At 40.4% G+C, this 24,311-nt stretch overlaps 1 protein-coding gene across 3 annotated transcripts in view; it reads left to right on the top strand.

The window, feature by feature from the left end:
- The first annotated feature begins 702 nt into the window (after window positions 1-702).
- HECTD4 (HECT domain E3 ubiquitin protein ligase 4) overlaps window positions 703-24,311 on the top strand; it is a 76,354-nt gene continuing 52,745 nt past the window's right edge. For all 3 annotated transcript variants that reach the window (XM_086623651.1, XM_086623648.1, XM_086623650.1), the window contains exons 1-10: window positions 703-876; window positions 13,315-13,832; window positions 16,346-16,435; window positions 16,795-16,925; window positions 19,114-19,222; window positions 19,886-20,024; window positions 20,942-21,112; window positions 22,355-22,547; window positions 23,822-23,983; window positions 24,079-24,192. In XM_086623651.1, the coding sequence (XP_086479777.1) occupies window positions 703-876; window positions 13,315-13,832; window positions 16,346-16,435; window positions 16,795-16,925; window positions 19,114-19,222; window positions 19,886-20,024; window positions 20,942-21,112; window positions 22,355-22,547; window positions 23,822-23,983; window positions 24,079-24,192 (1,801 nt within the window). The remainder of the gene's footprint in view (window positions 877-13,314; window positions 13,833-16,345; window positions 16,436-16,794; window positions 16,926-19,113; window positions 19,223-19,885; window positions 20,025-20,941; window positions 21,113-22,354; window positions 22,548-23,821; window positions 23,984-24,078; window positions 24,193-24,311) is intronic.

Raw genomic sequence — 24,311 nt, 5'->3', positions numbered from 1 at the left:
GAAACTCTGAGGGGGACAGCCTCAGCCGCGGGGTAAAGTGCTGAGGGTCTCGGGCTGAGGAAAGGGGCCTTCGGGCGGAGGCGACGCGCTGCGGGGCGCGGCCATTGCGTGAGGGGGCGAAGCGCTGAGGGGAGCGGCCCCGCAGGCGGCGGGAGCGGACGGGAAGCGCTGAGGAGATCGCCCCTCGGTGCGGCATGAGCGGAGCGGGCAGCGGCGCGGCGGAAGCCGCCCTTGTGGGCGGGGTCTCGGGGGGCGTCGCCCGAGCCCGGGGGCGGCACCGGAGGGGGGGCGGCACCGGGGGGGGCAGCACCGGGGGGCGGCACCGGGGGGGGCGGCACCGGGGGCGGGGCGCGGCCAGGGGCGGGGCCCCGCGGGGCTGGGGGGGGGGGGGGAGGGTGTATTGTTCGCCGCGCGGTGCATGCCGGTCCCGCCTCAGCTCCCAACATGGCGTCGCGCTGTCACCTGTGTGTGTGAGGAGGGAGCGGGACGCGGTGGCTGCGGGCGGGCACGGCGGCTCCCGGAGGCTCCCGGTCAGCTCGCGCCGCGGTGGCAACGCGCCGCTCCTCGCTGCTCCCCGCCGCGCTCCGGCTGTCCGGCACCCCGGCCGCCGGGGACCCCCCTGCCCCCGCCCTGCCCCCGCCATGGGCGGGTAGCGGCACCCGCCTCGCCTCAGCCCCGCGGAGCCCCCCCGCCGCCCGCGCCATGGGGTCCCCGGCGGGCGCCGCGGCGGCGGCGGCGGCCACCGACTCGGCCCAGTGGCTGTCGGTGAAGGAGGAGACCATCTTCCTGCACGACGGGCTGATCCGGGTCACCGACCTGGCCGAGCTGCCCAGCGAGATCATCGGGGTGGCGGAGCCCGGCGACACCGAGCTGGAGGTGAGGCGGCCCCCGCGCTGAGGGGAGGGACGGGGGTGGGAGCGAGGGGTGGTGAGGAGGAGGAGGAGGAGGGTGCCCTCGGGGGAGGGGGGGCAGTGGCAGTGGGGGCCTGAGGCGAGGAGGATGAGGATGGTGGGGTTTTTGGAGGAAGGAGGGGGCGCAGGGAGAATGACTAGGGAAGGATGAGGGGGCCGGGATGGAGAATGGTGGATGCGGGTGCAGGGTGACATATTCGGGGTATGGAGCCAGCGGGTACCGAGGCAGTCTGCTTGTTGAAGTCAATCTAATTTATTTCAAATCATGATGGAAGCAGAGCCGGGCAGGAGGGTGGTGAGGTGCTCGTGAAGATGGAGGGTGAAATGTTGGTGCTACCTCCCTGTTTTGAATCAGTAGGGTTGGGAAATCCGAGCCGTGCTCCTGTATTTCAGCGTGGCCTTTGGCTCGTTTATTTATGGTTTTGTATCTTTTTGCTGTTACTTTTAGATGGTTCGTAATTAATCTCAGCCTTGCAATAAGGTGCTTGGGGTTCTGGGCGGTTTATTTGGACAGTGATCACTATTAAAGAACCAGGAGGGCTGCTGAGATTTTCCTTCCAGCTTTTTACCTCCTCAAAACTCCTGGTGGTTTTGGCTGCAGGCGGGTGGTACAGCTGTTTTGTCTTAGGAGGAGATGATGAAGGACTGAATGTCACGGATTGTAGGTTGCATCTATTTTATAGACTGCATTTTTTTTTTTTCTTCCCTGTGTGCCTCCCTTCTCTTCTTTCACCCCGCCCTCTTCTCCAGCAGTGTGGCTCGCAATGACACAGGGTCTTTGTCAGAGGAGCTGAGAGGGGCTGGTTCAGCAGGAGCTTTATCTGTGAGCCCTGGTCGGTCAGGAGCATTCGGGCCGCAAAACCCTTCAGTGAGGCTTTGGCTGCCAACTGGGGTGTTGCTGAGAAGGGCCCATGAGCCAGGCTGGCAGTTCTGACAGCATCATTGTTCGTCTTGTGACGTGAAGCCGTTATGATGTTTATGAAAACTTCCCACTGCCTTACCTAAGGAAAGATATTTTTTGCTGAGCGTGCGTTTTCTTTTCTGTGGGATGCGATGCTGGGGATTGGGATGGGAACATTAGCTGCTCCCGTGAAATGGATGTTGGCAAATATCACACGAACAGGGAAAGAGAGACTTTTAAGGCCGATGACTTATCTCCATGTATATAAACATGGAATGCTTCTCCCTTGTGATCAGAGTCTACTCAGGCCTTCAGTGCGGCTTGTATTAAAAAAAAATATTTTGATTCCATTACATAGTTCTAGAAGCAGCATGGAGTCTTAGAGCCGTGTTAGAAAAATATATGCTCCCACAGTATTATTCATGCTATATCATAATAAAGGAGGATATCTTTTAAAAAACAAACCTTTAAAACTCAAACCAAACCTTATTTTTTAAGGTCTTGGAAGCTAGATCGGAAATATGTTCCAGCATGAAACTTGACACACAGCTTCACTTGACAAACACTTTACTCTGGAGAATTTTTTGTTAGCACTAGCAATGTCTATGAAACTAGAATTGTTTGGGGGAGATGGGGATGGAATTAGTGTTACTCTGTCTTGTCCATTATGACGCTTTTCTAATGAATGTTTCAGCAATCCAGTGCCAATGATTCATAGAATTTTTCCTGTTCCAGACATTTTTTTTCTGTTGTGCATGTTTGCAGTGTGGAACTCAGCAGAAAGTTTAATTTATTTATTTATTTTTATGGTGCTTATTTTGATATATAGTCTTGAGTTGCAGAATATTAAAGCATTTTATTTCCTTTCACTGAAAGAATTGATGACCATGAGTGGCTTATTTTTTTCAGATCTTGTTTGTAAAATGCTTTATAGTTCTTGATATTGAAGGAGGAGGGTTAAAAAAAGAGTGAAATTTCAAGTGGTGTACATGTAAATTATTTAGCTCATAACTTTTGTCTGCTTTTTTTTTTTTTAATATTGTTTTTTTAAATAAAGGGCTACCTTGGTAAACTGGAATGGCTTTGAGGAGCCATTTTGTGGAAATAGGTGCATGCATCTTATTGAAGTGTGCCCATATACTGAGGAGCTCATTTGCACCATTTCTACTCCTGCTTGCAATGTAATAAATATATTTTTAAATGGTCCATATAGAAATCTCTTGGGATATGCTATTGGACAAGGGTAGGAGATGCTGCAGCTGCTGCTTTGGTTAGTAAACTTCTTTAACACACTTCTTGTGCTTCATCAACGGTGGTCAGTACCCTGACTGAATTCCTGATGTGATGTGCTTATTTAAAAAATGTAGTATTCTTCAATGGATTTTTTTTTGGGGGGGAGCAAAGTATCAGTCTGGTCTTTTTTGCGTAAATAATCCCTTTAAAGACCTTATTGGTGAATAATGTCAATGTATTTGGATGCGTTTCCTTTGTCCATCTATTCAAAGGTTTTATCTATTTATAAAAAGAAAGAGGAAAATATGTTGTGGTACTGGTATTATGCCAAGCTCATGAAAAATTATTATTTTATTATTTTGACTCCCATACAACTTTCATTTATTTTTTATATATTTATGTATGTGTGTGAATATATATATATTTTTTTTTTCCTTAACGTAGTTTACAAAAGTGTTAACATTCTCTTTCATGTGAAGGTAACTTGGTCTAGGAGTATCTTTAGGTTTAAAGAGTGTGGGGGAGTTTGTTTTGTTTGTATTTTTTATGTGATGTAAATAATGTATGCCAACTTCTTAGACTGTCTATCAGCATATTTACAAAGAATACGTATTACCAGAAAGAAAGTGAGCACTTTTTAATGATAATTTTATAGAATTTTGTATTGATGTGCATATAAAAGCTGCTCCTGGTATGGGTTTCCCAATAAAATCCTTCCAGTTAAAAGACACCTAGATTAGTTAGCAATTATGCAAACCTTTGCACCCTTATTTTAAAGCCTTTCGTAGAGAAGTTACTTTCAAAGTGCAAAGTCTTCTGCTTCTTGGAGACAACCTTATGTGTCTAACAACTGGAGATGTTGCCATGACCTTTTGGCCAGTCTCTGCCCTAGTGTCAATGCCTGCGCAGGAGGGACAGCTTAATGGAAGATGAGCTGTTCTTTAATGTGCCACAATGAAAACTGCAGCGCTTCCAGAATCCTCCCAACCAAACATCTTTCACAGGGACAATAACCCCTGGGAGCAGGGCAAGAGGTAGGTCTGAAGGTCCCTTAAACCACGTAGTTTTAATCTGCTGGTACAAAGGAGTCAGCACACTGAGATTTACGGGAGTGCCCGCAATATAAATTGGTGTGTTAACCCTTGGGAAGCTGATGAGGAGAACACCACTGAGCAGCGATTCATAGAATGGTTTGGGTTGGAAGGGACCTTCAAGACCATCTAGTTCCAACCCCCCCTGCCATGGGCAGGGAAACCTTCCACTACACCAGGTTGCTCAAAGCCCCATCCAACCTGGCCTTGAACACTTTCAGGGATGGAGCAGCCACAGCTTTTCTGGGCAACCCGTGCCAGTGCCTCACCACCCTCTGAGTGAAGATTTTCTTCCTTATATCTAATCAAAATCTCCCCTCTTTCAGTTTAAAACCATTGCCCTGTGTCCTGTCACTCCATGCCCTCGTCCAAAGCCCCTCTCCAGCTTTCCTGTAGCCCCTTTAGGTACTGGAAGGCTGTGATAAGATCACCCCGGAGCCTTCTCTTCTCCAGGCTGAACAGCCCCAACTCTCTCAGCCTGTCTCCAGAGCAGAGGTGCTCCAGCCCTCGGATCATCTTCATGTCTGATGGCAGATGAGCATTCACTTGTCTCTGGGCAGTTTAGTTTGCTTGATGTACATTACAGTTGTAATCCTGCCATTTGAGGCCTTCTTTTTGATTTTCAAATCTGTGGCTGATATTTTCATTAGTTTTGAATTTGCAGCATCAGCAGTTTTTTAGCTAACTAGTGATAGGCTCAGTTATTTTTTTCCACCAGGAAGTAAGTGGGAGGAAAGACCTATCTTCAATACATAGTCACAGTGTAAAGTAGAACAACCTTATGTGTCACTCCACTTAAACTGTAAGCACTCTGTATTTTACATAACAGCCTCATGGAGATAATAGTCATTTGGATATCTGTTCTTGCTGCTCTCCTGCATCGTCTTGAAAAGTTCTAAATGCCTGAGTTTTCATTAGTTTTTTTAAATACATTTTTAACATGAAGCTATAAGTGTAGCTCCTACCTTGGTGACTGTCTGGATTGTGTCTGTATCTGTCTCCATCTGATGTTTTGACTCTTGCCAAGCTCTCTTATTGTAGGACAGAGTACGAGATGTCACTGGGCAGCTTGCTCTGCCCTGCAGATATGTATTTTTAATCAAATATAAATGTAAAAAATAAAAAAAAAAATAAAAAAAAGGTGGTGTCCTTTCCTTTCCCCCCAGTATGTCTGGGCTGGCCCTCTAGGGAGAACCTGAACAACTGGAGTCCAGTGCTATTCTAACAGGATGTGCCAGTCCTGTGACTAGGTTGTTTTCTGTCCAAATGATTTGGACTTGGAGGTATCTGCTAAACATGAAACTTTCACCCGTTTTCCTTATGGGCTGGCGGAAATGTTTTGCTACTTTTCCTTGATTGCTGGAGAGAGTAGTTCTCTGTAATTATCTAGGTCAGTGCTTCCCAAATCATTCTGGTTGTGACCTTCCTTCCATCTACAAGCTTCACCTCTGTCAAGATAAAAATCCCTAATGCCAGCATAAACAATTGACTTCTCACTAAGTGGATGACCCCTTTTGGGGTTACGACCTCCCGCTTGGGAACTGCTGATCCAGGCATGTATGTCAGCCTTGTAACTTCCCTAGTCCTGCCTTTTGCATCTCCTTCCGCTTCAAATTCTCTGGTGTTCCTCTTGGAGAGCATCTGTAGCTTTCAGAGTAACGCCAGAGGAAGCTGGTTCTTGAAGTTCATTCTGCACAGGTCCAACCGTGAGCCTCGGCTGTCACTTTTGCACAGGAGTTGACACCATTCTTTCAGGCATCGGTCTAAGTCCCTCGCCTTCTGAGAGGACTCTGAGACTTTGATCTCACCTTTTAAACTCACTTTCATTAGGTAGTCTGTGTAAACCACTAGTATTGTGTGATTAAATCTCCAGCAGAGTTGCTGTTGTTATCATCAGTTGTCATAAAACAACCTGTTTGAATCTATTAAACTTCTCTAATATGGACTACCGTGCCTCTTGGCTTTTTATGTTTAAGTCGTGTTTTAGTTATTCTAGTAGAGAAATATTAGAAAACTTCTTCTAAAGGATGATTTTGCAAATGTACTTCCCAAACATAGTTCTTATTACCAGTTGCAGCTGATTAGTTCAGTCATCTGCACTCTCAGATGTTTAAATGACAAAAGATTTTTCTTTACCTTTCGCAAACATTTTCATCTGCTGCTTAAGTAAAAGTCAAAGAAATGTTTTAATAATCAAAACGAACGCATAAAGAAACAACTTTCATCTATAGTGTTTTTGGTGTGTGTTTGCAGCTTGCCTGTACTCTGTAATTCATCTCAGATATCGAGGTGATTAGGTAAACTTGTACAGTTACAAAAAAAATTGTTTGCTCCAGTATTGTGTATGCGCTAAAAGATACGGGTTTCGTAGTGCTTATTTCTAAGCAAGTAATTAGGTTTGTGATGCTTTCACAAGGGAAAATAGTTCCTGCTTTTAGCTGAGCTGTTAAAAAGCTGTGCTGCTATATACAGGATTATGAATCAGTGGAGGCTTTGAACAAGGTTATGTGGTTAAAATTTCTTGGGGCAGAAAAAAATGAGAAGAATCTTGAAACTTGTAGTTTTCAATGGCATCACTAAAGCAAAATGTAAAGAATGCAGCAGCTCCTAAGAACCTATAAAATTTCAATATCTTAGATGTCAGGATGAAACTCTTTGCACGTATTTATATATTTTACAAACACACAAGCATATATATATGTATAAAAAAAAAGAAGCCTTATAAAAGGTTTAGAAAAACATTTTAAAAGAAGTCAAGGCAGTGTTTGCACTAAGACAACTTCCTGCTGTGCGTCTTCAGAAATTGCTGTAAGGAGAAATGCTGTTACCCAGCAGAGCAACAGAAAGTAGGGGACTAGGAGTATGTACACAGTGTTGTTTATGGGAACAGTTTGAATTTTGATGTGTATTTCAATTTTCAGGGCACCTTAAAACTGTCAGTTCTGATACTTCTCTTGTAGAATAATCTATAAATCTTGTAATTGAGTCTTTCTTACATGATTTTGTTTGTATTTCTAGAGAAAAAAGAACCAGGTAAACAAGTGGTGCTCCCGGTATGTTAACTCTGTGGTACAAGAGGAATGACCTTATAGCTGTAACATGGTGTTGAAAGTAAAGTAGTTAAATTTTTTCATGCTGCTGTTAAGGATATCTTATGATTTTGAGGTTGTTTCTAGTTTTCTATATGATTTGTTCCTCCTGTGAGATGGAAATAATATTTATTTAGTACTAATTGATACTGGTAAATCTACCACCATCTTCAAGAAGTTGTTCTCTTTATGTGTGAAGTTCAGCCAATTTAATTATGTAGAGAAAGAATTAAATGCTGTTTTGGAGATTTAAAGATTTTAACTTTCAATGTGTAGCTTTAGGAAAGAATACACCTGTGAACAGCTTCATTGCTTATCACTTCCCTTTGTAGAAGAGTTAAAAGTGACCAGTGAAACCAGCATATCCAGCGCAAGACTGTAGTTTAAGCTGATATGCTGGGAGAGCTATTGAAAAAAGACCTTGTTCACATCTGTCTCTGGCTATGCATTTTCTTCTTTCTCTTCCATTCTACCTCTTTCCATTCTGCCTGCTGTTCCACACCAGGGAACTGGTTTAACAAAAAAGCTAGCTTTTTTTTTTTTTTAAAAAAAAAAAGAGGGGAGGGGGGTTAGTTGTGAGAACACAGGCACTACTGCCAGCACCAGGGAGAGGATGAGGGGAAAAGAATTTTAGCCCGAGGAGAAAAGTGAGTGGCAACTCACTTTTAAATTTATTTAATGTGGTGGTAAAACCTCAGGCTAAAACTCTTCACGTCAATTAGGGTGTCCTAATTGTAGTACTTCTAGTATTTACTATGAGTAGAGAAACACTTTTCCCTGATCATAGTGAATGCCAGTGGCTACTTTCTGGAGCAGTGTTGGCAAAAATACCATTTTAATGGCAAGAAGTATCTGGTTAAGATCATGTAGTGGGATGAAACAGGGCAAAAACTGTATAGAGTAGGAAAGATGACATCCTCCCCATAGCTGGTGATCTAAAATTAGGTGCCTTTTTTGCCTCTCAATGTTGAAGACATTCAACATTGAGAGTCAAACACCAATAACAGTGATTGAACTTTGTATCAAACATTTTCTGATTATAATATTTGTTTCAATTGATTTAATGTATTAAATACGGAAATAATATTTAAGGACGTAATAATATTTAAGGACAAGATACAGCTAAGTTAAAATAATGATGATTAAACTTTTTATTAACAGAGTTTTTAATTATGTGTAACTTCAGGCTGTTAAGTGTGAGAACTTGAAAATCAAGACTTTCAGAGGTCGTCTTTGCTAACTAAAGGCAGGCAGAGGTGGAAAATAGGCAATGATTGCAGGCACAGTGTGTGAACTGTAAGTTCAGTGTGACTGGAGAGTAGGATTCTCGTTTGCAAAAGGTGTCAACGTGATGTTTACCCTACTTAGAAAATAAGATATAGAAAAGATCTTCTTAAAAAGTGATATTGTTTTATTTCTTCCCCTAATTCCAGGGTTTTGGTTACACTAGAATTTATACTAGAATTACTTGGTTACATTAGAATTACTCTTTTTGCACTGACACTGCTATTTTTTTTTTATTTGAAGTTTTTCTTAAAAACTTTACATTTCTATTATAAAGAGATTTCTGTAATATTATTGATTGTCCTTGAGGTAGATGTTAATATGTGTTTTCTAAAAGCAGAAAATGAGCTGGTTTAGCACTACCGATGTATGTAAGGTAGACCCATTTTCTCTGAATTCTCTTTGCATCTGTCTTTATAAAATGACAATGTTATTTTAGCTGCTACTAGGCATCTTAACTTTTCCGTGTCCTTGTTTCCGTAGTATATTAATCTGCATTATTTTTATAGCTTGGCTTGTTATCTTTTGCTAATTCTGAATTTAATCTGTCCAGATTTTTTTTAGTATTCTTCCTTGAAGCCTGTTTGTGGTTTTAGCTTGATGCTGTTACTGTTAAGCTGCTATTTCTGTTAGAGATTGTGTTTTGAGATGTAAGTAGTTACTTTGGTAACTTGTTTTATGGCAAAGCAATGTGATTGTGACATCTTTTTCCTCTTCTTAGCTTCTGTTTGAGCCTTGTTAGTCAAAAATGGTCAGTGCTGTGAAGTGATTGATTATTTACTGGTTCAGGTGGCTGCGAGATGTGCTCGCTTTTGGTCGTCTGCTGCTGAGATCTCCCCAGGTGTTGTGTAGGGAAATATTGAGGCAAGGTGCCCAGAAACCAGTACCAAAAGGATGCTGGAAATCAGTCCTAAATCAGAGCCCAAAGTCGAGTGTAAATATTTTAACAAAGAGAACGCTCACATCTTCTGGATAGGAAGAGAATAAACTAATTTGAGGGAGAAGGATTAGATTTTGCTTGGGGATTTAAAAAGGGAGATTTGGCAGAGTACACCAGCTTTTGTAGCCTGAAGAAACCCTCTTTAGTGGGGCAGCCTCAGGCAGGCGGCGTTCAGCGTGGCACGCTCCGCCAGCCGTGTGCCAGGGAGGGCTGCAGTAAATCAGCTGCGGAAAGGTGGGCAAGACCTTTTTGGTTCCATCTTAGTACAAGTCATTTCAGCAGAGAGTTTCTGTTTCCTTTCTTCACCTGTATCTCTTACAAACATCGGGAGTATAAACACTGTCTATTTCAGAATTTGTGAATAAATCTGGTGGGTGTTTTTCTTGCCTTTTGTTTTAACTTGCTTTGACTGCAGACAGCTTCAAGATAACAAGTTTTGCCTGAAGATACAACAAAACCACAGTCAGTGTGCCGAGGAAGCCTTGGCAAGGGCTGCGATTCCTCTGTGAAGCCTTCAGACTATCCAAAGGGAAGCTCCGTCATGAGCGTTGGGTTAGAAAGCGGCGTGTTGTGCTAACCAGTGAGAGCCAGAATGGTTCCCTGATGTGCAGCAAGATTTTGGGAGCTTTCAGCGTTCAGACACGCTCCTAAGTTGTTTGTCACAGCCAGTCATTGTGAAAACTTGGTCTTGGAGCTCCTTTTTAGAGGTAGCTCTGAATACTTACCTCTAGACTGTAAAATGTCTCTCGAGGAAAACAGACTTTAACAAAACTTTCGGAAGACTCCTCTACGGTTGATGACCTTTCTCCTACTATCCTGTTATTTTTTGGAACTGCAAATGCCTACTTAGGCCTTCAGATGATGTTGAATGGTTAAGTTTTTCACCGATTTCATAATTGGTGTGTGAAAACTAGATGATGTGAATTGCTTTATTTTCAAAAGTCTGCGAGTCCCGTTTTGGAACTCTCTTCTAAATCTGTTGAAACTAGCGTACTTTGTATATCGTTAACCCAAATTAGTGCATATTTCCTTTGTGAAAGACCAAAGAAAACCACTCTTAAACAGTTCCAGACAGACTATACTGTGCTTAGAAAGCCAATTATAAACTGTGAGATCAGTGAGAAAAAAAAACTTCAGCAGTAAAAGACTTTTCATCAGGATATCTGCAAATATTTGACACTGACTTCTTGTCTTGGTTTATACAAGTCAGACTCAGAGTTGTAGAGCAGTATCAAAGGTAAATAATCCGTCTTCGTGCGAAACTGTGGGACCTGAGGAACAAGAGCGTGTCTCACAGTGTCACTAGTTTTTCTAAGTGTACCTTCAGTTGGGCCCTAATGAGTGACAAAATTTGCGAGGTTAAATTATATCTGAAATGTGTATCTTTCTGCAAGAATTTGGTTAAGTTTTGTTGATGAGAACCCACTGAAGGTAATATTGGTAACTTGAAGGAAACTGAAAAACTTCAATCAGCCTTTGGTTGTGTTTGTAGTTTGGCTGAAATAAAGCAATTTTCATGTGTTTGGTGAATACTTGAATATTTAAACCTTCTGCTTATTACATACTGGGTACAGATTTGGTTCAAAGTCCATGTGAGCTCCTACAAAGTTTGTGAAATAACATAGTGGTATACTTATAATTTAGGTGGGCACAACTTTTTAAAGGTATTATCTGGCATGAACTGCAGGGTTCCACTGTGTTTATGAAGAGGGGAGAAGACTGTAGGCAGCACCCTCCATCCCTCCATGGAAGTGGTGCTTATTATAATCTAAAAGGGAAAGCCAACTGAGCATACCACGACTTGTCTTTTGTGCGGTCTTTGTTATTAGCATAGCCAGAGACCATAGACCTGTTTTCTTCAGCATTTAACTCTCAAGGTGAAAATATTAATTCTCTTTTTCCTTCTGTTTCTGCAGCTTGTTATCACTTAGTTGAGGATCCCTCACGTGTTGGGTTTAGTTCAAGAAAGTCAAAAGGAAACTGGTTTAGAAAGTTTTCGATTGTACCTATAATAGAAAACAATTAAACTTATTTTGGAGACAATAGAACACACAAATTAATATGAGGTAGTTATTGTAAATGTATAATATGTGGTTTAGGGATTAATATTCTTAATTACTTTGAAGAAATTAATTAAAAGAGATTCTTGAGTTTTAAGGAGCTCAATGCTAACATCTATTCAAGTGTAATTATTATGTGAATTACTTTAAAGTGAACTTTTCATGACTCTAATGATAAGTGTTCTACTGAAAAGCTGTTTCGTTGACTTTAGTAACGGTGTTTGTAGAAATGGCAGATGTGATTTGTCCTGAAGCGTTTTATCAAGCTGGTCAAAATTCTACAATTAGACATAAACATCTATTTCATATTCTGTAAGACGACTGTGTACAATAAAAAAAAAAAAAACAGCCCTGTATGAAGTTACCCATTGCATCTCTTAACCTCTTACATTCCCCTTCCCTTAGTTTTTTTCCTTTTTCTTTTTTTTTTAAATTAAGGGATTTTTTTAAATTTAAATGAGGGAAAGACAACTTTACAGCATAAAGATAAGCCAAAGAGAGTGTGTTTATGGGGGTGGGATGTGGGAGCGTGGTATGCAGGTGGAAGCCCTTCAGACACTGGATCCAAAGTATTGGAAAATGTTTGCGTTGCTGCTTTCCTTGGGGCTGCATGGCTTATGTGACTGCTGATCTCAACTGCTGTTGTATGCTGTAGGGAGAAGAGTTGTCTGTAAAGTACTTAAAATCGTGAGTTCTTTCAAGTACCAGGCTGGGTACTAACCCATAAATATGTTTCTTTCTGTCGTGGTTTACTTGTTTTCTGTTGTTCTAGCTTTGTCTCCGATTTTACTTACAAGTGCCAGAAAGGCCTCTTTCTTCTGTCTGCAGTGATGATGAGGAGGCTTTTAGGTTTTTAAACTACGGCAGCAACTGCAAATATTTTGAGAAAGATGTAGCTAAATGCAATATGATAAAATTGAGGAGGGGAAAAAAACAGGAGGAGGAGAGCATGTAAAGAAACCTCTTGGTTAATTTTAAAGAACTGGTTTCTTTGAAAAGCTGTGAAACTAGAACATACACATTCTTCTTACGCAGTAGTGTTGACCTATTAGTTTCCATGGAAGGGCTCTAATCTCAGCCCCTGGGACCTTCTACCCCCTCAGTCCTTTTGAAGTTCGTAGTAAAATTACCTCAATTACAAAAAAAAAAAGCTCCAGGGAAGGCGAATCTTTGAAAATAAAGATACTATTTCATATGTATTCTTCTTTACAGTCTGTTATTGTTGTTTTAGCGTTCCGATTGAAAGATTAAAAATCTCTGTCGGTAGCTCCCAAGGCCTGGCTTCAGTGACAATGCTGACTCAGCAATAACAGGCTCCGTGGCACTCGCATGCTCTTTGGCCTCCAGTGTAACTTTATTCATGCCCAGAAGTTAAAAAAATATCCCACAATCTGTTGTAGAGGACAGCTGATCTAGAAATCATACTATAGGTATATGTTACTTTGTTTTTTCCTTAAGAAAAATGAACCCTATATAATTTTTTTTTACTTTTTACAAGGGCATGTAGTGACAGGACACGGGTCAATGGATTTAAACTGAAAGGGGGGAGATTTAGATTGGATATAAGGAAGAAATTTTTCACTCAGAGGGTGGTGAGGCACTGGCACAGGTTGCCCAGAGAAGCTGTGGCTGCCCCATCCCTGGCCGTGTTCAAGGCCAGGTTGGATGGGGCTTTGAGCAACCTGGTGTAGTGGAGGGTGTCCCTGCCCATGGCAGGGGGGTTGGAACTGGATGATCTTTGAGGTCCCTTCCAACCCTAACCATTCTCTGATTCTATGAAATTCCCACTTTTCCCCTCCTTTCAGATACTAACGTTTGAGACCAAGAATCCGACGGAGCTGGCGGAGCGCTTGCGATCCGTGTGTGGGAACCAGAGCAACGCTTACGCTCGGCTGCTGGAGTACCGACTGAACGCGCTGCGCGGGCTCTGGAACGCCCAGCGCCAGCTCGCCTTGGAGGAGCAGCATGACCGGGAGAGCTCGGGGGAGGAAGAAGCACTCGCCCTGCTCAAGCGCCAGGGCTTGTTGCAGCAGCCTGAACAGGCCCCGTTTACTTCCCGGATGGGGCTTCTGCTGGTCTTTCCCCTCATTCAGTCTCAGAGTCGAACAGACCCGTCTCTCTGTAACATAACTGCTGAGGTGCTATTGAATTGCCTTCGAGACTGCCAGCCTTTGAGTTTGACTAAGGAACCAGCTGACTGTCTCAATGGGATAGAGGCTTTGCTGTGCTCCTGGCTGGAAGACACTTCGGCTTCAGGCCAACAGATTCCATATAAGCAAAAAGAAAATGCTGCTGCTGCCCTAGTTGCCTTGGCTTGTGCCAGGTAAGGAAACGGTACCGAAATGACATGTTGTGGTTGATATTGGTAGTAAGTGTTTACACTTAAATGTGAGAATCAAAAGTGATGTGACCACACTGTTGATGCTAATTTTTGGTTTACAGTAATCTTTTTCTTTCTGATATTTAAATATTGGTTTGGAAAGGGTGAAACTGATAAGCTAAGCATTTTTTTTTTTGCGTGTGTTTAGCATATGTAAAAGCAGAAGGACCTAGGTTAGAAATGCCTCTTGTGCATATTGCTGCTTCTACTGCGGTGATCTGTTCTAGGAATGGTTCCAAATGCTTTTATCACAGAGGAAAGTTGTCTCGCTTTTCCCTTTGTACTGCCCCTTTAATCCTGTAGCTTATGCATCTTCGTTTGGCTGCAGAAGACACTGTGGCCAAGTTTCAGGGCGATTCATTTCACATTTCAGTGTTGCCAGTGAAACATCTGGAGGCATTTTTTCATTTCATTGCCAGTGAAGAGTTCAACCAGTGTAGGCTGAACTATCCCATGCCCTGCATGGGTTTAGCACAGCACCAGGTGATTGAGGACAAAATAGTTGTAATAACTTTTATTAAAAACTTAACTCTTTTGAGGAGATGGGGCTTGGGAAGAGGAGGAGGAGTATACAAAACTTGGCTTCTGCAAAGCCGTACGAACGTGGATCTAAAGTCACTAGTTGCCTTTTGAAAATCTTGGCTTTAATGTTTCAGATTGCAGTCTTGTCTGTCAAGTTTAACTCTGATTTAAGATGTTGAAATTCTTAGGAGATGTCATGATTTGCTTTAGAAAAAGGTTTATTCAAATGAAAAACACTTAATTTCTCGTGTACTTGTTCTAATGAAGTCAAAGAGAAATCTACTGTATGTAGCAAACTCTTCTGCACTGACAACTGCCTTATCTAAAAGGCAACGTACTTGAACGTAGCTCAGATAAATTGGATTTGATAAACATCATCTCATTTATTTTTTTCCAGATGTCAATTCTCAGGAAGTATGGGATGTTCTTTTGCAGCTGAATTTGTAAAAGAGCTAAATTTCAAATACAGCTTTTGAAATGAAGGTTGATCTTATATTTTCTTTGCAAATCTGTCTTGCATTGCTTACAGAGTTCTAATATGTTCACCTGTGAAAACCTTGCATTTTTCCTTTAAATATGTAAGTCATGTGTTGGGTACCATTATGGAGAAAAAGCCTTCAAAATGAGGCTATTATGGAGATTCCTAGTTGCAATCTTGGGTACTTCATATTACTAAGAATAAAACAACAGGGTGAACATTGCTTTAAATAATTAATTGAGGAGCTTTGAAGTACTCAGTGTCAATTTTCTCCAAGCTGAGGTTTATCAGCGAAAGCAAACAGCTGAAAGTGACAGTGGGAAAAATGGTGTTTGAGGGGTGGAGGAGGAGATGCGGTTCGAACGTTGAGGAGCTAAGGCTGACCATGTGTGACAGAAAGTGAAAGGCTGTATTCAGCAGCGTGCATGGAAAAGGTCTCTTCAATTGATTAGTCATGCTTCTGAAGGCATCGGTTCAGAACTGACTATTATCATGTCTGAGATGCCGTCAAGATTCTCATATTTAGCTGGGTTATGACGCCTGGAAATAGAGCCACCACGTCTTTCAGAAAAGGACGACTTCTGAATACCCTGACCTTTAAAACAGAAACTGCCAAATATATATATTTTTTAAAGACTTCTGTATCTCTCTATTTCTACAAAAAACACATTCGCCACTATGTGAACATACAGATTTCATAGGTTCTCCAAAAAAAGTGTTAAACTTATGAATGAATAAGAATTATAATCAGAGTTACAAACTCCATCTGTTAGTAAATATTACAATAAACTTTTAAAGTGGCACACTTCTAGGCACTCTTTTGTTTTCAGAAGTCTCTAGTCCTTATATATATCTAAATGTGCAACTTCAGAAGGGCAAAAGCTTCCAAATTGGTGTTTGGATGCAAAAAATAATCAGACTCTTGATAATAAATTAATTAGTTTGGTCTTTTCTATTTTAGTCAAGAAAGTCATCTCTAGCTATGTCTGCAGCAGCTCTTACTAATGCTTTGGCTCAGCCCCAGGACTGTATTTGAAGATCTAAATGTGATTAATCAGCTGCAAGAAATATTGAGAGTAGCTGTCTAATAAATGCAGGTATTTTATCCTGTGCGTAGATCACCTTTACTGTACGTGTTGGTTATGACACAGCCCATGGATGCTGATCTCCCCACCTGCATGGTGCTTCATCTTTTTCCAAAAAGGCAGCGTGATTCAGACCAGCAGTTCGCCAGCATTCCTCCTTTATGTTACCCCTTCTTCCTCTTTTCACTTCTTCCACAAAAGAGTGAAAAACCATCCAGAAAAGAAATGCAAATTAGGAAAGAAGCTCGATGACATACCTTGGATAGCCTCTATGGTACTGGATATTAGATTCTCCATAGATGCTGTTGTCTGTGTGCATTCAGTCTTGCTTCAGTCGACATCTTTAATTCATGTTTTTCTTGTCCTTTTAGAGGGTCGCTGAAAACCTTTGTTCACACAGTGCATCTGTTACAGAAACAGACTGATCTCGGATCCTTGCCTGTGGCCGATGTGTTGTACAGGTCTGTAGTGACTTTGCTAATTGTAGCACTTTTACAGCAGCTCCGAAAATGTAGGAGTGCATCTACAGATAAATGTTGTTAAATGTGATTAAAAGGCTTTAGAGTTATCGAAAGCTCTAGGAGAGATCGAAATTTAATCAGCTGCAGGAGAAAGACATTAAAAAGTCAAATCTAAAAGGATCTACTAATTGTTTTTTGGGTGTTAAGTTTTAATTTTTTAATTAAATATTGATGACTCTCTTAAGTGGCTTATGAACTCTGACAGAGAGTAATTACTTAAAATACATCTTCATCTTAACTTTTGGTTTATCTGGTTTTTGGTATTCCTGTTCTCTACACATCTTATTTTCTGCTTAAAGGTTGTTGCTTTTGGAGGGAGGACCTGGATCACCCTCTTGTTTGCTCGGAGGAAAACATATAGTATCTTGGGGCTTTGAAGACATGTTACCTGCACCTGATGCCAACAGTAGTTCCAGCAGTGAAAATAAAGGTGAATTATTTGATGACTGTCGATATTAGCAGGGGAAGACAAGATGCTTTTTGTGGTGACAATTGTTTAAAAAAGTAATGTAAAGCTTTAGAGTTGGAAAGGATTTCTTCTTTTCTGTTGGAAGTGATGTAAAAGCCAAGTACAGGACATATCAAATAACTGAAAGCTGAAGGGTTTAGAAGGACCATCTGGAGAGAGAGCTGAGCATCACAGGAGCGCCTCGAAGCCTGATACATGATGAGAGGGGAAGGGCAGCAACTGCCTGGGCACTTTGTTGTCTTAATCGGTACATTCAAAACTGAAGTTTTGGAAACATGGACCTGATTTACAGGAGAAGTAAATCGTTTGCGTTGTTTGGCTTGTCATACCTACTCTCATTCAGTTAATCTAGCTAGATATGTAAATGGTTTGCTTTTTTAAAAGTTGATTTGGGGATCAGACAGAAAAAATATTCCCATTTTGTATGCGAAAACTAAAGTCTGGTGTGTTAATGACAGTATGGCGTATCATTTTTGTAAAAATGTAGGATAATAGCTTTAGAAAAGTGTTGCTTTTTGGTTGCTGAAGGCCAGGTGATATTTTCAATTGTCTGGTAATCACATTGGAGGAAACCATCAAAAGTGGTAGATGCAGTGACCCTCCCTGACTTCAGGGGGAACTTTGCAGAGGCCAAACTAGGTTTGGATATTATCCACTCGTTAGTCTTTCAGCAAGTGTAACTTTTTGTCCTGAGCAGTATCACTGTGTTCAGTAGCCAGCACTGGCAGATCATGTGTATTTTTAGAAGTGCAAGTTCATTGCTTTCCTCCCCCTTTTCTTATTCTACTTTCGTTTGTATCCAGTCTGTTTTGTATGTTTTTTTTAATGCTTTCTCTTGTATTTCTTTCCCTGAATAAATTTTTAGTTTTTACTGCTTTGTTTGCTTACTATTTTTGCACTAAATGAGAGAGTTTGCGTTGTTTTAGAAATACTAGTTCAAGCTTTAATGACATCTCATTAAGCTTAATGCAAGCCATAGGAATTCACAAATCTGAGTTGTCACTTTAGGCTATCTGCAAATTTAATGGAGATATCTATATTTTGAAGAGGTGGGTTTTTTTGGTCCTTAGCTGACTGTTCAGATTCGGTGCACTTAAATAGGTTGACTGGACTGGTTTATTGACAATGCTGTTACAAGGCTTTGCCTTGTGTGTCCCATCTTGATTAATATTAATAATTACTGCTTTGTGAATGTCAAGGCTAAGTTTGAATTACGTTTTCTCTTAATTTAACAGTATTCAGAGGTGGAAGAGTCTGCTTGCTAGCTTTAAGAGAAGTGCAGAGTTGTACCAGAAATTAGATCAAGGCTTGATATTAAATTATTCCTTTCCTACAAACAGTTATACCAGTGATTCTGAGTGGAAAGTCTTGCATAGTCGTAAGCCTTGCTTGTATTTTATCTTGCTGCCAGTTCTGAACAGCATTACCTGTTGCAAAAGCAGAAGAGAATGGTCTTCTGCTCCTTTGCATCACTCTGAAGGCATTTAATAGCAAATACTCAAGTTGATTTATCTTTAAGAAAAGGAATTTTCCACTTGAAATGAGTTCAGTTGAATAGTCCTGTGTTCCTAAGCATCGTTGGGTCTGCTAGTCTAGTTCCTGCTGTATTTATAGTTTTGAATAGTGTGCAGAAAAAAAAAAACAGTTCAAACTTTCTGGGTTTTTTTTGACAGAAGCTTGGGCCATAATACCCAAAGACGGGTCTTTAACGCTGAAATAAGAACGCAACACAGGAAAATAAATTATTCAGAAATGGATGATGCACATTTGAATCATGAAAAAACAGCCCTAATGTCATTTGGTGTCTCAAAAGAGAAGCTGAGTGACTAGCACCTAGGTCTTAAGTTGTTTTGCCAACAGCAGGAGATTTAAATAGCTCTAGTGTTCATGTGAGTTAGATGTAATCTGGGCACTTCCTTGAGGCTGGGAAGAAATGTAAAGGAACTCCTGTGAAAAGAGTGGACTTTGACTAAGCCACAGTAGCTCTTAGAACCCCAAATGGTAAATGCAGTATTAAAAAATGGTTCTGACCTGTCAGGAGCATCTGTTGATTTTCGGTGGCTGTGGCACTACTGCAGAAGCGTGACGAGCGCAGAGAATTTCCAGTTTTGTGTTTCACAGAGGGCTCTGCTCTTTCTCCCCGATTCAGATGCAGACTTGGGGCGCTGCCTTGCAGCCGATGGGCTCTATCTTTATACAACTAATTCAGTGGGCAGAGGAATAAGTAAATTAGGATCTGGATTACATGGGACTTTGCGGTAAGTGACACTTGAATAGTTGCTATTCTGCACATCTGTGTTTTTTTAAAAAAAAACCCAAGTTATTGCTTCTGGTAAACCTCTCTCGATGTCAGGTGTAACAAGACTACGCTGTATTATGTGTTTTCATTAAATGCTATTTTAATGCTTTGGTTTTCTCATCTGAAGTTTTTCTTGAGTATGTTTTCTCTAGAACTGTAGAATAATTTAGGTTGAAGGGATCTCTGGAGGCCCTCTAGTCCAACTTCCTGCAAAGAGCTACGTTAGCAGAATAGCTAGTGGTTGAGATGTTATTTCTTTTTTAATGTATAGGGAGTTGGTTTATTCTTTGCTGAGAGGGATATACTATAGACTAGTTTTGTGACCTTTTTATTTATAGTTGTACAATTGCTGAATTTGTAACTAATCTTTTTTCTAATTATGCCATTCATTATATAAATGGCTAGTGCAGATGTGACTCACTGTACCTTCTTGCTTCTTTATTGCTTGGAAGCCATGAGACTTCTTATGTTTTCAGTCTTACAACAGAAATTGCTGCCTTATGCTAACTTGGATTTAAGTTCAGTCACAGTTCAGGAATGTGGTTGTGACTTGTTCTTAGAAAACCGAGAAACAGCACAGAGGTTTTATTAAAGAGCTTTAATATACTGCTTTTTTTGCCAGAGGTTTTGTGTACTGCCGTAATGAGGAGCTGGAGCCTGGCTGGGTGGCTTTTGGCAATGGCAAACTTCTTCATCGGCCCGTCTCTTTCGATAATAAGCCTCACTCCCTTTTCCAGGTTGTGGATCAGCATACCCTTCAGGTAAAAGGAGCAGCTAGGGTGGTCACTGCAGAGTTGTATAGTAGAGTAAGGAAACCTTCTTAATCGCAGTCGTTTCTACGTTTTGGTTAATTTTGTCCTTGAAGCTTCTTTTTGCTTTGTGAAATTGCCTTTTTGCAAACCCTCATTGAAAGCATTGCCCAAGAGAACCTGTAAGTTATGTAACAGCTATTACTCTTCCCGTGTGTGTGTGTATACGTGTATGTATATGCAGATGCAGACTTACACTGTGCTTTACTATGGTAGTATTGTAAGAGCTAGCCTATAGTATGGTCATGTTATAAAACAATTAAACAACAGCAAAAGGGATTTTGACTTAAACTGAAAACGTAATCTTCCTGAACAGCTCATTCTTCTTCTACTTTAACAAAATTCAGGTATTGTTTCTGATCTAATTGTGTTTTGTAGATAAACAACTGTCATTGTTTGTAAAAAATGGATAGGTTGTTTACTTTGGGCTTTTTTCCTGCTATAGTTTTAAGGATGGATATGCATACATATGTCCAGTGTGTTTCTTGAATCTGAGAATATTTGGATTCCCCTTTTCTTCCAAAGTTTCAAGTAAAGTTTTAACAGAAGTTGCAGAAAGTACATAACTCTTTAGCACGTATGTTTTCCTTATGATACTGTGAGTATGCTCTCAATCATTAGAGAGGAGACGATGCTTTTATTTTTAGATATGTTAAATGTTTAGATACATAAGCTGATTTGTATGCAGTAGATCCATTTGGCAAACATTATAAAATACAAAGAAATGTAATAGTACTATTATGTCCAATAATATGCTTCTTCTGGACTAGCCGCACTTGATCATAATTTATGTATTTTTAAATACACTGTTAATACTTATAAGAGGAAACTTCAAAATAAGAACTGTGAAGATGCTGTCTGTCTTGTAGGTATGTCAGATAATCCCAATGCCAGTAAATCACTTCCCAGTTGGCAGTACTATGACTACCGTGCATCTTTCTTCAGATGGTACATATTTCTACTGGATTTGGTCTCCTGCAAGCCTCAATGAAAAAACACCAAAAGGCCACTCTGTCTTCATGGATATTTTTGAGCTTATAGTAAGCAAATTCTGTGTTTTCTATGACTCTAGAGTTGGTAGCATAACTACTGCTTAATTAGATATCAGCATTTTCAAATCGACATGTTGGATTTGAATATTGGTATGTGTAGTGTATTTATGAAATAGCTTTTAACAGAACAGAAGGTGTATTGTTCAATTCTGTCTTCAGAGGACATGTGGCTACCGTAGTCTAGCACTATGAATTGTCTTGTAACAAAAAACGTATTTTTAGTAGAATTAGCAATTAAGTTTTATGCTGGGACAGTAATTCAGTGTATTAGGATTTAAAGCATTTTTTACTGTGGATATGCTTCATGGTTTTAAAAGCCAATCAGATCCCACAAGTTACAAATAACAATTGTTTTGTCTACACTGCATTTTATAGCCTAATAAGTTTTTTATGTTGTATGATAATCATTGGTTTTAGTGTGAAATGAAATGTTAAGTCTGCAGAAATATATCAGTAGTTTGAACTCCCTTTTCTCTCAATGGCTTATATATGTGAATGTTTATATACATGCATGTGCATGCATTTGTATATGTGTGTGTATATCTTAATTTGACAACGAAGCATCAGTCTAAAAATTGATTCATTTACGTAGCACAGCTTACAGCAGTTCATAGACCTCTGGTATGGATAACTGAAATTGTCCGAGGGTTTAGCTTTGATGGAGTGCTTTGGGTGTAATGTCTGTGTGCTCAGCAGTTGCTGTACAACAGCTGTGCTTAGTGGCATGATGGAGCTGCAATTGGTAGGCTGTACTTGTACAACTCATGGAAAATACCTAAAGCTGTAAATTAAATCTTATCTTCATTAAGAGATGCATTCTTTAATACATCCCCTGAAGATTATGGTCTTATATATAATCTCTTATACTTTTGGCTGGCAAATGGTTTAAAGGCCTCTTTGTACCAAACTTGCCATTGAAACATTGCTAAGAAAGTACAGCCAGGTTAAATATTTTTAAGTAGAGTTCCATAAGTAACTTAAGATTATGACAAACAGTTCTGTCTTTAAGGACAGGCCAAATAGAAGATATTCTATTGAACCACAAAGTCACAAACTCGTACTCATTTGTCCATCTTTTGTGACACTTCTTTGCAAGAAATTCTGACAGCAGAGTTTAAGTTTGGATCTCTACCTGATATATTGTATTGTTGAATTTTACTGTTCAGTTAGGGTAACCTGTCTGCTATGGGTTTCAATACCTAAAAGTATTTTTTTGCTCCATTTTAATAGGTAGAAAATGGCATGTGTATAGCAAATCCTCTACAGGAACGAATTATATTAATGAGAAAAGAGGGTGAATCTGCAAAAAGTATCAACGAGATGCTTCTGAGTAGGCTGTCTAGGTACAGAGCCTCCCCGTCAGCAACGTTGGCCGCTCTCACCGGCTCTACAATCTCCAACACGCTGAAAGAGGACCAAGCAGGTCAGAAGTTTTACTGACTCTCAGTGATTTTTCATGGTTTCTTTCTTAACACGTATAGTATCAGTTCTAGTAATTACTAACCTCTTAGGACATGTTAAAAAAAAGTGTTGGAAACATATATATTTGCTTAGCGCTTGAATTACAAGTTCCTTTGCTAAATTAGACATTGATTGTGAGAAAAGTTTAAGAATGAAACCCAGGAAGAATGCTGGTAGTGCCCTTTTTTCCCTGTATATTCCATTATAGTCCTGGCTGCATTCCTTTGGCAGTTTCAGCTGGGCTTCTAATTGTTGTGTAAAAATGGACTGCAGTTCAGAAAATGAAACTATTGTTTCACGAGTAAGTTGAATACTATAAGTTGGAGGTAATTTTGATTTTTTGAGGTAATTTACACAATGTTTGGGTATTCTTTTATGGGCTTGTGGAAGCTACCCAAGTTAACTAGGGAGTCATGAATGAACTGTATCGATGGCTTTCAGGATGATCTGGAGCTTTGTAAGGTTTGTCTTAAGATTTTATTCAGTTTATCCTGATTGCTTCTCTTCCTTCGTATGTACCTGAGTTTCCTTTCTTCAATTTTAAACAATTAAATGTATTTCCATAAAAATAAATTACACAGGAAATAGATCTGCTTACAGGGAAATTGGCACGGAGTTAGCTTGAAGAGCTATTTTAAAGGCTGTGTTTTGCCAGTTAACACTGGAGTGCTACAGAAGAGAAGAATAAGTGGTTATTCTTGGATAATTCTTTAGTCATTTCTCATAAAAGTGTTGATCAGCTGTGGCAGGAGCTAGATGGTTATGACTGTGTACGTTTCATGTGGAGCAGGAGAACTTAAAATAGTAAATGCGTAGTGAATCTCAAATGATCTCTATGTCAAAAGATTATTTGGCTCTAAGATACTGCTTTCAGTATGGTTATCACCATACAATTCTTAAAATGTTTATACTTAAATTTTAGGCTTCTAGTTTTCCTGCTTGGGAAACTAGAGATTGCTGTCTTTTTAATTTTTAAGTTGTTCTCTTTAGTTAACTCACCTGTGAAACTGCATCCTTCTGGGGGCTGATGCTGAACGTGTGGGACTGAGGCCACCCCTGTATGCAACTTCTTAGAGCAACTTCTAAATGCTGCAAAATGTAGCTGAAACGAATTTCCATATAGATTTATTGGAAGCCCTAAATAGAAATCTGCCTTGTTTGTTTCCTGTTACTCTCAGTTCTTAATGTTAGAATGAAATACACGTTTGTGTCATATTTTTCTGGTTAATCTTTCAGCTGCAAACACTAGCTGTGGGCTGCCACTGAAGATGCTAAGGAAGACTCCGATATACACCTGTGGAACGTACTTGGTGATGTTGGTCCCACCCCCGGGTGGATCAGGCAGTTCTGCAACACGCTCGCTCTTTGGAGGAACAAGTGCTTTGTCATCTTTAAAAAGTAAGTGGGATACATTTGTGGCAGGTTTTAAGTCCTTGGTTTGCTGAAATACAAGAAACTTCTCAGGAATTTATTGGAGACTTTTTTCTACGTAGTTCTTGCTTCAAGCTTGGTGTTCAATATTTCGGATGGGCAGTTCACAAGCCGAGCAGATCTCATTGATGCTGCAGGAAGCTCTCTTGGACGTGGTGCTCTAGTTCCAGGACTTGGTAAGAAGCGGATCTCTTTAGATCTCTTTTCTGGGAATATTTCAGAACTAGATGTATCCAACACTTTGATTCTAAATAATCTGTCTGGATTTTAGTTTGCAGTAAGCAGCTGTGCAGTT

This window comes from Tauraco erythrolophus, chromosome 19 (assembly GCF_009769465.1).
Source record: "Tauraco erythrolophus isolate bTauEry1 chromosome 19, bTauEry1.pri, whole genome shotgun sequence".
Lineage (NCBI taxonomy): Eukaryota > Metazoa > Chordata > Aves > Musophagiformes > Musophagidae > Tauraco > Tauraco erythrolophus.
This window is presented reverse-complemented; position numbering and strand designations above follow the sequence as displayed.